General features: G+C 43.2%; 1 protein-coding gene across 2 annotated transcripts in view; it reads left to right on the plus strand.

The window, feature by feature from the left end:
• The first annotated feature begins 161 nt into the window (after positions 1-161).
• The window catches only part of EIF2AK3 (eukaryotic translation initiation factor 2 alpha kinase 3), a 61,446-nt gene continuing 46,451 nt past the window's right edge, over positions 162-15,156 (plus strand). The window contains exons 1-2 of one of the 2 annotated variants that reach the window (XM_032469788.1): positions 162-683; positions 13,998-14,127. In XM_032469788.1, the coding sequence (XP_032325679.1) occupies positions 379-683; positions 13,998-14,127 (435 nt within the window). In that variant the 5' untranslated portion in view covers positions 162-378. The remainder of the gene's footprint in view (positions 684-13,997; positions 14,128-15,156) is intronic. The other variant, XM_032469787.1, reaches the window with a different exon arrangement.

Here is a 15,156-nt window from a genome sequence, read left to right on the forward strand (position 1 = left end):
ACCGCTTCCGGAAGAGGGCCGGGCCTCGGGCTGAGGTAATACAATTTGATTGGCAGGCGTGATGTTGACAACCGGGGAAAGCCCACCCTCTCCAACAGGATTAGCCTGGGTGTCCAGAGTGGCGGTGGCCGCAGCCAATCCGAGAGCAGATACACGGAAAACTTGCTCAATGGGCGATGTCCGAGGGAGGCTGTCACTCAGGTGGTGGTGGCGGAGGCCGGGCTAAGACGTGGCCAGGGGAAAGCGGCTGCCCGTTCAGACAGTCGGGGCGGCGGCGGGGTCCCTTGCACGTCCTCGCCCTGGTCGGGGGCTCGGAGCGGCGGGAGAGGCGGGCACCGGCGGCTGCACCTCCATGCCCGCGCGCAGGGCGGGCCGCTGATGGAGCGCGCCACCCGCCCGGGGTCGCTCGCGCGGGCGCTGCTACTGCCGCTGCTGCTGGGGATCGCGGCTGGGACCGTGGCTGCGCGGCTCGCCTCCGACATCCCCGCACCCACCGCGGAGGCGGCGTTCGGCCTGGGGGCGGCGGCCGCTCCCACCGCGGCCGCGCGGGTGCCCGCGGCGGGCGCTGTGACTGCAGCTGAGGTGACAGTGGAGGATGCCGAGGCGCTGCCGGCAGCCGCGGGCGAACAGGAGGAGCGGGAGCCCGAACCCGAGGACGAGGCCGAGCTTCGGCCGTGCGGCAGGTGAGGGGCTGGGTCTGAGCTCCGGGACCGCAGACCCGGGGAGGCGACCTGTTTATGCGCGTGCACTGCGGAGGATCGGGGGCCGCAGTACCCCCTCGGCTGCGCCCTCTCGCTGACGGAGGAAGGCTGTTGACTTAGGGGCGAGCGCAGGGCCGCCTTTCCATCCCCTGGACCAGGGACGGGCATCGCTCCGCTCCCCGGCGCCCGATCCTCACTCGCAGGCGCGAGCAGCATTCTTGAAGGTGCCTGGGGTTGCTCCGAGAATGGCAGGAAACGTCGCTTTCTCTTGTTCATTGCTTTCGTGCTTTATTCATACCCCCAAGGAACTTACATCCCCCACTCCCCCCCCCTTTTCTTTCTTGAATTTTCCTATGTCTTTGCTTGATGTGACAGCTGTTTTGGGAAAGGACTTTACAAAGAGATTTCAACATTTTCCTTTAAACACAACTCAGTAGTGCCCACGGTCCAGGGTTGAGGTCAGTATTTCTCTAATTGAGATCTGCGGAACACCTGCATCAGAACCGCCTGGGAATGCTGGGGACCCTAGGTCCCACTCCAGATTTACTTAATTAGACTTTCTCAGGGTAAGAACATGGAATCTGGACATTCAAATCCAGACATTCTTAAACACACTAACATTTAAGAGCTATGGGTATATTCTTTTTGGCAGTTCTTTGATATTTGGAGGGTTCACCATATAAACATTTAACATAGGGCTGTCTTGATTGAGTTGCCTAGCCTCCTTGAAGAGGTTACTTCAAGATACATGTTTTAATTTTTAAATTAATTTTTGGGGGTAATTCGATTTATTCATCTATTTATTTAATGGGGAGGTACTAGGGCTTGAACACAGAACTTCATGGATGCTACTACTGAGCCATTCCCTCCTTTCCTCAAGAGACATGTTTTAAAGCACCTTTCAAAGTCTGGATACAAATATAAGGCATTTTAATGGTAAAATATTTTGCAGACAACTATTCCTAGCACACCTGGGGAGAAAGTGAGGTCCCATTTAACAAATGGAATGATAAAAGGAGCATTAGGTAAATTAAACCAAGGAGGGTTAGAATCTGGATTAGAAAGTATTGTTAAGTTTACCATGCAGTAAATACTAGATTATGACAAATTAGATTTAATTTTTCAGTGGAATATCAGAACCTTGATCTGGTGTGCCTGGACACTACCAGAAAAAGGATAAGTACTAAAATTCTGGACGCACCACGTGAATGTTTACATATAGATTTTTTTTTTAAGTAGCAAACTTTTGACAGAATTCTCATAGGTTTTGCTAATGAGCTAGCTATCGAGGAAGAGTCTTTTTGGTTATCTTAAACTTCTGATGCACTTGCTCAGCGTTACATGAAGTACAGTAAGATGTTTCCTTTTTTTCTGTGAATACAAGTCCACTGCAGGAGGTGTTCATTGGCACTTAAAAGGCCCCTGCGATGCCCTGGGGTTCCGGGGTTCCAGATGTTAGGTAGTCCCTGCCCTCTAGGGTCCTGCAGTCCAGCAGTGAGGGTTAAATGAGGACACCCCCCCCCCATGATACTGTAGGGCGGAAGCCATGCAGATTAAGCGCCCTCAGTGTCCCAAGGCTTTTGTGGTCTTCAGTGGGTGGTAGTCGGGGGATGGGATAGGAGAGAAGATAAGAAAAGATCCTGGCAAAATGAGTTGTTTCCTGAGAAGTGGGTAGAATTGTGATGGGCAGATGCTGGCCTTGAGGAAACAGCAAGAGGACAGAAGCTGGAAGGAATGTGTAGGGAACATCATTCTGTTGTGTACATCGTGTGTGTGTGTGTGTGTGACCTGTGTGTATGAGAGATACAGACGTACATCCAGGTGTGCCGGGCAGGGAGGCGCAGAAGATGAAGAGAAGACAGAAAAATAGGTTGGGGCCCTATTGTGTATATACACAGCCTTAGGCTAGTAACATCGTCATCACCTGGGAACATGTTAGAAATCCGGGATCGGCGCCACCCAGACCCGCTGAATGAGTATCTGCGGTTTAACAAGATCAGCATGTGATTCACACACATTACAGTTTGAGGAGCGTTGTGTACAATATCTCGAATGCCAGGCCGGGTTCAAGTTCGTGCTTAAGGAATAGTTCTCCGGCCATACTGTGTGTACTGAAAACTTGAAGTGAGGCTACCAAAAGGAATGCGTGAGAGCAGCGCAGATGAGAGGCGGACTGTCGGGTGGAGCTAGAACAGAGGCGGTAGATTTGAGAAGTTGGAGGCAGAATCTCGGTTCCCGGCGAAAGAATGGATTCCTCCGCCCTGGGAACTGCTGTCCAAAGACTGAGCCTGGGTGGCTGGAAGGTGAGAGACGAAGTGGGAAAATTGGGAGATTAGGGGGAGCAGGGAGGAAAAGGTAAGAGGTTTCGTGTTGGACCTGGTGACTTGGAGGTGCAGGCAGGACATCCAGAGGAAGAGACTCGGAAGGTGGAAATGAGTGACTGCCGTGGGAGAGATGTCAGGGTAAGCGGTTGAAACTGTGAGAAGAGGCTCGTGATAAAATCCTCAGGAAATGCCTTGTATTTCAGACAAGATGAGCCAGCAAAGGAGACAGAAATAGAGCTGGCTAGGTTGGAGGCGTAGGGTGAGGACTGAGAAGATGAGGGGTTTGGCAAATGAGGACACTTTAAAGGATTTCAGTAAAGCACCAGATGCTACTCAGATGGCCAGAGGTTAAAGATTCATTCTTTTCGGCCCCACTTCCTCCCCGCCGCACTGTGAAAGCTGAGGGGACCTCTCATCTTATTTGTACATGCAGAGGCAGGAAGCCTGTACCGACAGGTTGAAAAGGAAGAAATAAAAGAGGAGGTGAAGGTAGTTGGCAAGAAGGGGGACCACGTCTTCCTCAGAAAAAAGAAGAGTGAAAATAGAGGAATTTAGCCTGGCGGGGAGTAAATGATTTCTGGCAAACAGACCTGGCTAGGAAGAGAGAGGCCAGGGTTGAGGGGCTCTGCCTGCTAGCTTAGGATGGTGTGGAAAGTTTGAGAAGCCTTGAGTAAGTAAATTGATAGAATCAACACAGGATAAGTATGCAAAGTTTATAAAACTTATTTTCTCAGTGCTCTTTAGAAAAAAGTTAAAAAAAAAAAAAAGAGAATATCAGTTCTATAATAATAGACCAATATTCTGTTTATCTAAAGAAGGATTAAGGGGACAAATTTGGATTAACCAAGCATTTATTACAAACAGCTGTGAAGAACTACTGTCCTTGCAAAACTGTTTTTAAAAGAGGGAGATGGGGAATTAAGATCTTTGTTTTTTGCGTGTTATCTTTTGATGCCCAGGAAGTGATAAGAGACTCTCTGGTTCACTTTTATTCCCTCTCTTGATGGAATTTTCATTGGTTTCAGTCTAAATGCTTACTCTGCATCTCAAGCATGTGAATGAGTGAATAAATTATTTTTTTTCTCTAAAAAGTAACCTGTTTTTCTGGTAGCAGTCTTGTCAGCGCTTCTTCTGTTAAACGTTACATTTAGTTGGAATTTAAATGAGATGGTCATTGCAGAAAGTTGGGAAGGAAGTTGAAATCTCAGCTCACCGTTAGGTTTTATGCATGTTGGCGTAAGTTACGAGTTACCACATTTCCGACTCCAGCACAAATAGCCAATTGCAGAGTGTCACTTGGGCTTCTTGTGACGGGATGGACATTTTCATCTGGACACCTGACAACCTCAGAAGCTGTGAAGGCCTAGTTTTAACTGTGTCACTATCCTGTAAAGTATCTGTTCCTTTTCTTCTGCCTCAAATTCCCCTCTAACAAAAGTATTACTAAATTTGACATTAATCTATGCTGCTTCTGCAATCTGTGCATCTGTAAACCAAAATATGTGGATTTTATGAGGTAACACAAAAATACTTTACAAGTGTAAGATGACTATATTCCTCTTTAACTCTTTCTCCTTTCTGTCCTTTTAGAAACTGATCTGATCTGAATCAGTGGTACAGAAATCTGATGTCCCTCAGATTTTTAGATTTATAATCAAGCTTTTATTTTTTTTTAACTAAAATGACCATTGAATAATAGAATCTCAGGATACAGCATTGAAAGGGAACTCAGTCATCTGCTCACTTTTCTGACCCTAGACTTATAAAGTTGACTAAAAATCACATTTATGATAGTCTTTTTGGGAGGGGGAGGGGGAGGTAATTAGGTTTATTTATTATTCTTGGAGGAGGTCCTGGGAATTGAACCCAGGACCTCTTGCATGCTAAGCACACACTTTACCACTTGAGCTATTCCCTCCCCAATATGACAGTCTTTTTTAAATTGAAGTATAATCAGTGTACAATGTTGTGTCAATTTCTGGTTTACAGAATGATGTTTCATTCATACATATACACACATATATTCCTTTTCATATTCTTTTTCATTATAGGTTACTACAAGTTATTGAGTTTACAGTAGAAACTTGTTGTTTATCTATTTTATATATAGTGGTTAGTATTTGCAAATCTCAAACTCCCAGTTTATCCCTTCCCACCACCTTTCCCTCCTGGTAACTATAAGTTTGTTTTCTAGGTCTGTGAGTCTATTTCTGTTTTGTTAATAAGTTCATATGTGTCTTTTTTTTTTTATTCTACATGTAAGTGATCTCATATGGTATTTTTGTTTCTCTTTCTGGCTAACTTCACTTAGAATGACGATCTCCAGGTCCATCCATGTTGCTGCAAATGGCATTATTTTATCCTTTTTTATCTCTGAGTAATATTCCATTGTATAAATATACCAGCACTTCTTTATCCTGTCATCTGTTGATGGACATTTAGGTTGCTTCCACATCTTGGCTGTTGTGTATAGTGCTGCTATGAACATTGGGGTGCATGTATCTTTTCGAATTAGAGTTTCCTCTGGATATATGCCCAGGAGTGAAACTGCTGGATCATAGGGTAAGTCTATTTTTAATCTTTTGTGGACTCTCCTTACTGTTTTCTGTAATGGCTGCACCAAACTACATTTCCACCAGCAGTGTGGGAGGGTTCCCTTTTCTCCACACCCTCTCCAGCATTTATTGTTTGTGGACTTTTGAATGATGGCCATTCTGACTGGTGTGAGGTGATACCTCACTGTTGTTTTGATTTGCATTTCTCTGATAATCAGTGATATTGGGCATTTGTTCATGTCCCTATTGGCCATTTATATATCTTCATTGGAGAATTGCTTGTTTAGGTCTTCTGCCCACTTTTAGAATGGGTTGTTTGTTTGTTTGTTTGTTTTGTTACTAAGTTGTATGAGCTGTTAGAAGTCACATTTAAAGAAGAATTTATGCTTAAATTTCAAGGCATGTTTTAAGCCAAAATAAACATACTTCCAGCAAGTAATGGACTAGCCTTCCTGTCTACAATTGTCTCTTTAGCTTAATTGACTCCTGGACTCTAGATAGGATATGTGACAGGACTGAGGAAACTGTTCTGTATTCACACTGGGCACAGAGGGCGACCTCTCTTTATCAGCTGCTATGACCTGGAGCTCCCGAGGCTCCTCATTCCCTAAATACTGCCTGGGAATTCCATCTGCTTTTTCTCCTTTTTTTGTAAGAGAGAAACATTTTTATTACAAAGCATTTTAAAATACAGAGAGAAGACCTGGTAGGTTTCAGAACTAAATATGAGGGGGGAGACTAATTTTTAATTTTTTTTCACCCTGTTCTATTTGTCAGTAACCACTTTATTTAAAATGTTTCCTAGAATAAAGTAGAAAAAATGCTTTGAAAAATGTTTTAATCTAATAGGAGAGGATGTCTGTCACTCTCATGTGGTCTATAACATTGAAAACTTAGATTGTATTTCTTTAAGGTCTAGCTGACATGTCAAAGTTATAAAGTACAGTTAGTAATTTTTTGGCTTTATATTTGTTTTGACTTGGGGCATGGTTAGTCTTGTGATATGTTTAAATAAAGGAAGTTTGATTTGAAAATTTACTTAGTAGGTGAGGACTAAGAAGTCCCATTAGTAAGTTTGTTTTTCAACAAGAATATATGCTTCCCGAGGGTGGGGGTATATGTAGCTCAGTGGCAGAGCATATGCTTAGTGTGTGCGAGGTTCTGGGTTCAATCCCCAGTACCTCCATAAAAAAAATTTTTTTTAATTAAAATTTTTTAAAAAAACCACACAGATATATGCATCCCTGAGTGAGAATGTGTATTTAGATAGAGGATTCTTGGTTACATCAAAAAAGCAAATTTAACCAAATCACAATTTTAACTTTGTGAAAATTATTTTCCCTAAGAAAGGAAATGTACAATTTAAAAATAAACAGTTGTTAGTGTGGAAACTCTTCAATCGATACAGTGTTCTACTGTCACCTGCTCTGGTCCACATGGGAAATTTATCAAGGCAGTAAGGCCCCTTCAAAGTTACCGTATGAAGGAATTCAGCATTTACTTATCAGACTCTGATAAACTTTACTGTAAATAGGCAGGTATTCTGACATAAGTCAGAGCAAACAAAATGTTTAAAAATTGGGTATTCTTTGTGGCCTTAGTTGAGGGCATAATCAGAGCAATAACAGGGCACGTGGCATCTTGATGAGATTTCTAGAAGGGATAAAAGCTGCACATGATAATAATATAGTAGTTGCCACTTATGCAAACTTGTGGTTAATGGAGTAATAGAATTAAAGTTAAAAACCTGAAATTTCAGCTTCAAATTTCTGTCCAAAACCTCTCATTTGGTGCATGACCTTAGGCGAGTCACCTTTCTTCACACCTTTCTCAGCTCCTTTTCTGTTTTGGTTTTATGTGAATGTTAGTATCTGTTCTAGCAAGATTTTTCCGTTCAGCAGATATTTATTGCATCTTATGAGGGGCTCTACCCTACTAGGTGCTGAGGGTAGATAAATGACTCCTGGGCTGTCCCTGAGTCCCAGGTTTGAGAGGGCAGAGAACAGGTATTAAAGAATTAGCTGAACTAGAATGGATGGTAAATAAGAGGGAGTGAGTGGAAAGAGTGGAGACGTCAAGGGAGTGAGTCCTTGAACGTGAGATGTTAAGGACGGTCTCGGCAGCCTGGGCTGATGTGAACAAGGACTCAGAGTGGTGGTCGCCAAGCCAGGGCTCCTGGACCCCTGTGCGCCTGCATACGGGAGATCCCTGAGATTGTCCATCTCTTTCAAATAACCTAATGGAAACGGGACATTCCATGAGGAGAAGGTTAATGAAAAAGTCAAGTTTCTCAGCTTTAAGCTAGAATTTTACCAAACTTAACTAATAATTTTAGCTATTTCTTCCCAGAAGTCTTGACTCTTTTCATTGGTACTTAAATAGTTCCACTGAGGATGGGAGAATTCATGATAAGGGATGTTTTCGGGGCACAGTGAAATCATTTAAGACAGGAGACAAAAGACAAATTAACAAGGCAACTTTGTTCCAAAGGGTGGGAGCCTAGGTTATGCCAAATCGTGTTAGATTATGTACCATACCAGGCGGTGTGGCTTTTATTCACTGGGCACAGGGACCTTCGGAAGGTCATCAGAACTCTGTTGTAGAAACAAAACTGTCAGAAGAGCAGCGGTGGTGGAGATCAGAGACAGGAATCTTCAGGTTTTCTGATGAGAAATGTGAGTCTGTTGTAGGACAAAGGCAGTGGTACTAAAAAAAGGAAAAGATTTAAAGGGAGCTTCAGAAATAGAATCAAGAGCCCCTGACTAGTGGGGAGGGTAGAGCTCAGTGGTAGAGCACATGCTTAGCACGTATGAGGTCCTCGGTCCAAGCTCCAGTAATTTCATTAAAAAAAAAAAAAAAAGGCATGACTGTTGTCTAATGTAGAGTCTGAGGGAGGAAGTAGCTTTGATTTGTGATTTGGATGTTAAGTGACAGTGGATGCAGAAAGCCAGGGGAGAGAAGGGAAGTTTCCTGAAGGCTTTGAGGTGATGAGTATGCACTGCTGAAAAATGCAGAATTAGGGTTGCAAGAGAGATGAAATGCATGTAGGTGAGGGAGCTGTTTTATTACAGATAGAGTAAGTGGGGGGCTGTGGGTAAAGCCAGAACTCCTTGGTCTTCTTGTTAGAGATGGAGAGCTGTCAGAATGATGGGTGAGGATGGGGGCGCGGACTGGTCCACCATTCCTGCTGCTGCCGCCGGGACGAACCTGATGAGGGGAGAGGGCCTGGCCATTAGGCAGAGGTCATTGCAAACCTTTTTTGAGATGAGCATCAAAGAATCTGGTTATGGGTGAGAGAACAGTGCTTGCTGTTGAATCATCCCAAAATGCCTTTGTAAACTGAGGCAACATATAAGTGAGAAGTTTCAAGAGCTGAGCAGAGTTGATCAATAGGACTTCTGCATTCATGTAATGGATTTTTTTTTTTTAAGCTACAATCTCCCAACCCTCTTCTGGAGATGGGACCTGTGAACCTTTACTGGTTTTTAACAAGTGCTCCAGATTATTTTGATGGCCAGATTTGAGTCCTGCTGAGCTGGGTGAAATAGTCGTGTTTCACCCATGAAAAAGCAAGTTGAATGAAGCCCTGGGGATGTGCCCACAGGTCTGACTTCAAAGCTCCAAGTCTCTCCCCTGGAGATTGCTGCCTCTGCAGTTTCTTTGATTCTTAAATAAGTTGAGTTTTTCATCTTGTTCATAGAAATCTCAAAATAGGGCAAGTGGATCGTGGGGAGATGAATGGGCTTATATTCTCCCTATTTTGGGGGGGGGAGGCAGGAGGGCTCATTATCCATCTCAAATTGATGTTTGCTCTAAATACCATATCTTACTGTGACCTCTGGTTGTGCTTTACATTCAGCCCGGGGACTTAGTTTTTCAGCGGTATCTGTCTCCTTGATGCTTCTCTGAACCAACAGTATGTCGATAGCATCTCTCCAAGAATGTGATAAGGTGTAACAGTTTAAGTCATAACATACCTGCTGGCGCTGTTCAGTTGCAGCCACAGCAGAAGGGAAAGTCCCTTCCAGAGACGTGCTTGGGAAGGAGCCCAAGGTGAGTATTACCAGCTTGTGGCAGACGAGGATGAAGAATTTTCTTTTTGACACCTGACAGAGTTTGTTAGGTGATTTTTCTGTTATTCCCCTTAAGAAGGGTTAAAATAATTAAGGATACACTCCTCTAAGAACCAGATTCCACTAAATAGCAACAGTAGCTAATAGAGTGAGGTACTGAATTGTTCCTGCCTGCATGTTTGTATTTCTTTTAATTATTGCTCAAATTCACACGTGCTTTCTCAATATAGTAGTTCATCATCTGAAAAGATCTTGTTTATCTTAATAAGCAGAATATTTGACTCAGTTAAATGCACCCCCACAGAACACTGAAAGGATAGTTGGATATTAAACTCCAAATTACTTAGTAAAATGTTCTCTTATATACACATAAGACGTATGTGTATCTTATTGTTAGATTTTTCCTTGTTTTCAGAGCTAGAATTTTATCATTCTTTCCTGAATATACCTCTAGCGCAAATAACTACATATTCCAAAAAAAAAAAAAAAAGATAGCTTTGTGAAGCTATAAGTAGAAAACTGAGCATGACAAATGAAAAATGTTGGTTCTGAATTTCTAAAAAAAATAGTATCTGAAGTGTTCCAGTAGTCACCTGAATTTTTCCTGGGTTAGCACTTTGTTTATACTAAGTTTTGTCTCAATTAGAGTGTTTTTCATTCCACTATTTATGGTTCATTATTATTGAACAGAAAAATGAGGTGTTTCTGCAGTGGGACTAGGAAAGAGTGAACTTGGCTCTGAGCTCTTTATCTCTAACTGAATTAGATTCTGTTGCTTTTACTTGTAAATTGGCACATCTAAGCTATGAATTTTTTATACCCTTCATTATAATATAATTTTTAGCTTGCATTATCCTTCTCTTCCTCCAGCTCCCAGTAGATCTCTGTAGAATGCAGGATAATTGTGTGGGGAGGGGAGTCGAGTTGTTCCCTTTCTTTTGGTTTGTTGTCTAAAATGACTAGTTTGTAGTGTGGGAAACTCTTTTCACAAATTAGACTAAGAGTTACCATGTGAAAACTTCAAAGTGAGGGATTAGTATATAGTTGAAGAACTAAAGTAACCCTTTCATTCTCTTGATAAATGTATTCATTTGCTAAACAATTAAATTCTTTGAAAGGTTTTCAGTGAGTTTTACTTGAACTGGTTTGTCTTGGTCAACTTGTAGCTTTACTTTGAATTTGTATACATTGTATATGAAGTCAAATAGATAAAGGTTGTATTTTATAATCCTAACCAGGAACATAACTACACTTGCTTGGAATCTGCATGGTCTTTGAGAAGCAGACAGATATACCTAACAAATTCCTAGAACCAGTGTTCAATACATTGCTTCATTCCACAAATATTGATTGAGAGCCTGTTATGTATGTGGGGGCATATGTTCCAGGATGCGAAAGAACAGTGGTTGCAAAGGCCCTGAGGGAAAATCATGCATGATGTGTTTGAGGAATTGGGAGTGTCAGTCTAGGGGCGTTGATTTTGGATCTGTGGACTTTGAGAAGCCTGTCTAACAGACGATCTAAATCTGGTAGGCAGTTACGTTCAGAGTTCAGGGATGTAAATTCAGAATTGGCCAGTTGATAGATGACATTTTAATCTATGAGACTGGCTAAAACCACCAAAGAAAAGTACACGTAGGCAGAGAATATTTTAAGACATTGGAGAGATGAGGCAGGACCAGAAGATGAAACTGAGAAAGAGAAGCACAGAACTAAGAGAAGAAGAATCAGGAGTGGATGGTGCCCTGGAAACATGTGCGCAGAGTGGATGGCAGAGGGCAGGAGGAGTGGAAATGGATTGGAAGCTGGAGCTGGGAGAGTGGTTCAGACTGTTTGATCTGGTTCATTTTTTAAGTTGAGGGAAATAATGGCAGGTTTGAAGACTGAGGGGAGTGCTGTGGTAGAGAGGGAATAATTGATGGGAGAGCAAGAGGAGAGATTTTTGAGGAGTGAGTCCTCATGTATGTATGGGGAGAGATCTATTGCCTAAGTGGAAGTGTTGGTAGTGGTGAGACAAGGGAAGAGGGAAGGAAGGGCACAACCATTAAAAGAAAGACATAGCTGTTGAGGATCTGACATAAACTGGTTAGAAACAAGTAGCCCCAAGATGGCAGAAGATTCGACTTCCAGTAGACCTTGAGCCTCATTACAGGCTCATTGTAATACGTCAACATGCTAAATGGCACACACACAGGTGCCATGACAGTTCCCAGGCTGACTATAAAAGGCCAAAAAGTGGGTGGGGTCCAATTCCTGAAAATCCCCACTCCCTCCCTGAAAACCATTGGAATAAATCCCCGCCTGTTAGCCTATGAAATTACCCAGCCTATATAAACTAACCACCCCCACACCTCGGGCCACTCTCACTTTCCAAGACATCCCCATGCCCTGGGGCTGCCCTCCCTTTTGAGATGGGCTACATTCTGTCCATGGAATGTGTTATCTCTCTAAATAAACTTGCTTTCACTTTACTATGGCTCGCTCCTGAATTCTTTCCTGCACGAGACAGGAACCCACTCTCCCGCAACATCTTCTTTCTCTTTGACTTGTTTTTCTCTGCATCCCTACCTCACTCTTACTTTCACACCTTACTCCACTGAAAGTGGGGGTGGTTAGTTTTTATTGGCTGGCTAATTTCATATTGAGTGAGCCTGTCATTTAGCATGCTGATGTATTACAATGAGCTTACGTGGAGGCTCACGGTGTACTGGAAGTTGAATCTTTTGCCATCTTGGAGCTACTTGGTTCTAACCAGTTTATGGCAGATCCTCAATGGCTATGTCATTCTTTTAATGGTTGTGTCCTGCCCCCTTCCCTTCTGTCTCAGTGGAGGGGGACGTGGACAATTTACCTGCAGCAAGAAGAGGGGAGGCAGATTCATGGGCCCAAGTGCTGATAAATGGAGAGATGCAATGGTGGGATCTCTTTTGATTATTTCCATTTTCCTCAGTAAACACATATTTAGGTAGCACAGTCCCTGGGATGCACAAGCTTGGAAGAGATGGTATTGGAAGTTTGAGGGAAAAGGCAAAGTGAAATAGTTGACCTAGGACAGAGGGAGAGTGGATAGACTGGGGACGCATGTTATGATCCTTGAGCATCATTCATGGCCCTTTTGATGTTGATGGTCATGATGAAAGGGAGACCAGGTAGCATGGCCATGATTTTCTTCAACTGCACAGAGGCAAGAATGAGAAAGGGCAGAAAGTTGAATTTAACCTGGTTGGAGTTCTGCTAGTCGAGCTTGTGTGTGTGAGAGAGAGAGAGAGTAGGGGATTTGAGGGTGTGGGCAAGAAAGTGCTTAAAATGAAGGACGATGAAATTTAAACTGGATAAGAAAGAAGGGAAGGCCTAATGATGGTGAAGTTCAGGGTAACAGTCAGATCAAAGACTGATAGGTTCTGGTGGGGCCAGAGGATTGTTGGAGTTGGGGAAGTAGAGGAAGTGAGCTGGGAAAGGGGGGTTGGTGGCTGGGGATGGGGTGCTTGAAATGTCAGTGGGACAGGGAAGTTGTGATAGGTAACAGATAATGAAAACCCAAAGATTATGTTATAGTGATAGCCAACCAGGAACCAAAATCCTCAGAGAATGAGGCTAGCGACCCAAGGGTGGGTAGACATTTATTAGGAGGGCTAGTGGATGAAGGGGTCCTGGGGATTCCTAGAGAGGAGAGATTAGAGCGTAGTCTGGAAATGGTAGCGACGTACAAGAAGTACACTGACACCATCCCTGGGCCCAGTGAGGGTCATGAGAAAAGAATTCTCATGGCTTCTGAAGCAGTGTCCTCAGGGAGAGCCAGGTTTCTATTAGAGCAGGAAGGTAAGTGACCTTTCAGGGGAGACTGTTTCAGGGGGGAGGTGTCAGGAGTCGGGGAAACAAGAGTGGAGGACAGAGCAGGAAATGCGGAGTTCCATGTGGGGTTTAGAGTGTGGGAATGAGAGGCGACCTGAGAATCTGGGGCTTCTTTTTTTTTTTTTTTCTTTCCCCTAGTACATTTTACTTTTTAGAGCAGTTAAGATTTACAGAAAAAAAAATTTATTGACGTCAGGTTGGTTTATAATGTTGTGTTAGTTTCAGGTGTATAGCAAAGTGATTCAGTTACACACACACATACATATTCTATTTGGGGGGCTTTTCGTACGTGACATAAACAGATAAAAAGCAGAGTGCACTTGTCTCGCAGGGCTCAAGACAGATAGTGATGGAGAAACCGCAAGTGTCCTGAGGAGGTGGGCTCCCCGCCTTCTCACTTAGAGATAGAGGCCCGGGGAGAGGCTGCTTTTCTTTTGAGCATATGTCTTAGTCATCTTTTTAACTCCGTCCTATTAATTTTGAAATCTGCAGATCATTAGTGATTATCAGCACTTTAGATGGCCGAATCGCTGCCTTGGATCCTGAGAATCGTGGTAAAAAGCAGTGGGATTTGGACGTGGGATCCGGTTCCTTGGTGTCATCCAGCCTTAGCAAACCAGAGGTAAGAATCTTCTATTGCGTGTTGACCGGAAAACTCAATTAAAATGAGCAGTGACTGCTGTTAATGGTAGGGATTTGCTTATAGAGCAGGGGGCTCAAGTCTCATCGCCTAGGTGTGGGGCCTGTCTGTCCCTGACGAGGGACATGTACTTGGCTTTTCTATTCCTCAGCTCCCCTCCTGTAAAACGAGGTGGGTGATGTCACCTACTTCTTAGGACTGTTTTGGGCACGAAATGAGTTAATCATATAAATAAGTAACTGAGGATATTATCTGCTATATCAAAGTAGTTCATTCTCTGAGCTGTAAAATGATCATCATTTCTTTCCTATTATTAATTATTATTATTACTATCATCATTATCACCACAAGATTCCTAGAAATAATAAAACAAATATAAGTAACTGTGTTTTAATAGAAATTATTCCCTATGTTTTCCCTCAATTCTACATCCTAATTGTAAACATAATTCATCTGAAATTCTCTTGGCGTGTAATTTTAGACAAATTAGATTATTTGCAAAAAAAAAAAAAAGAGAGAGAGAGGAGGAGACCTTGATTCCATTACTCTTCTGGCACATGCTTCCAAAACTTGGGCAGGTGAATTAGCCCCTCAGAGATTTACTGTCCCCATCAGGAAAATAAGGGCATTGCCTTGATGGGGAGGAGGGTTGAGGGACGGTGATTAAAGAAGAGAAGTTTATTTCCTACCCTTTGGTCTTGACTCTGGTAGATTAAATCGTTATCCTTTTCTGGAGGTTCACTCTCCTGTTTAAATCGTTTAAAGTAAGTCCCTCTTTTGAGTTGTAACGGCTGACCTGGAAGAACCACCTGTTCTCCAGAATACCCTCAGCCTTCAGCCTTGCCAAATTCTTCCCAAAGGGCCCTCCCTAGGGTATGCCTTTCCCCCATCCTCGTCAATCTTTCCCTTTCAAAAAGCTTCTGAGCTCGTATCAAGTTTGGAAAAGACAAAACCTAACACGAGGGGCTTGAGAAAGATCTGATTGGTGGTGATGGAATTATCTGATGGGAA

This window comes from Camelus ferus, chromosome 28, assembly GCF_009834535.1.
Source record: "Camelus ferus isolate YT-003-E chromosome 28, BCGSAC_Cfer_1.0, whole genome shotgun sequence".
Classification (NCBI taxonomy): Eukaryota; Metazoa; Chordata; class Mammalia; order Artiodactyla; family Camelidae; genus Camelus; species Camelus ferus.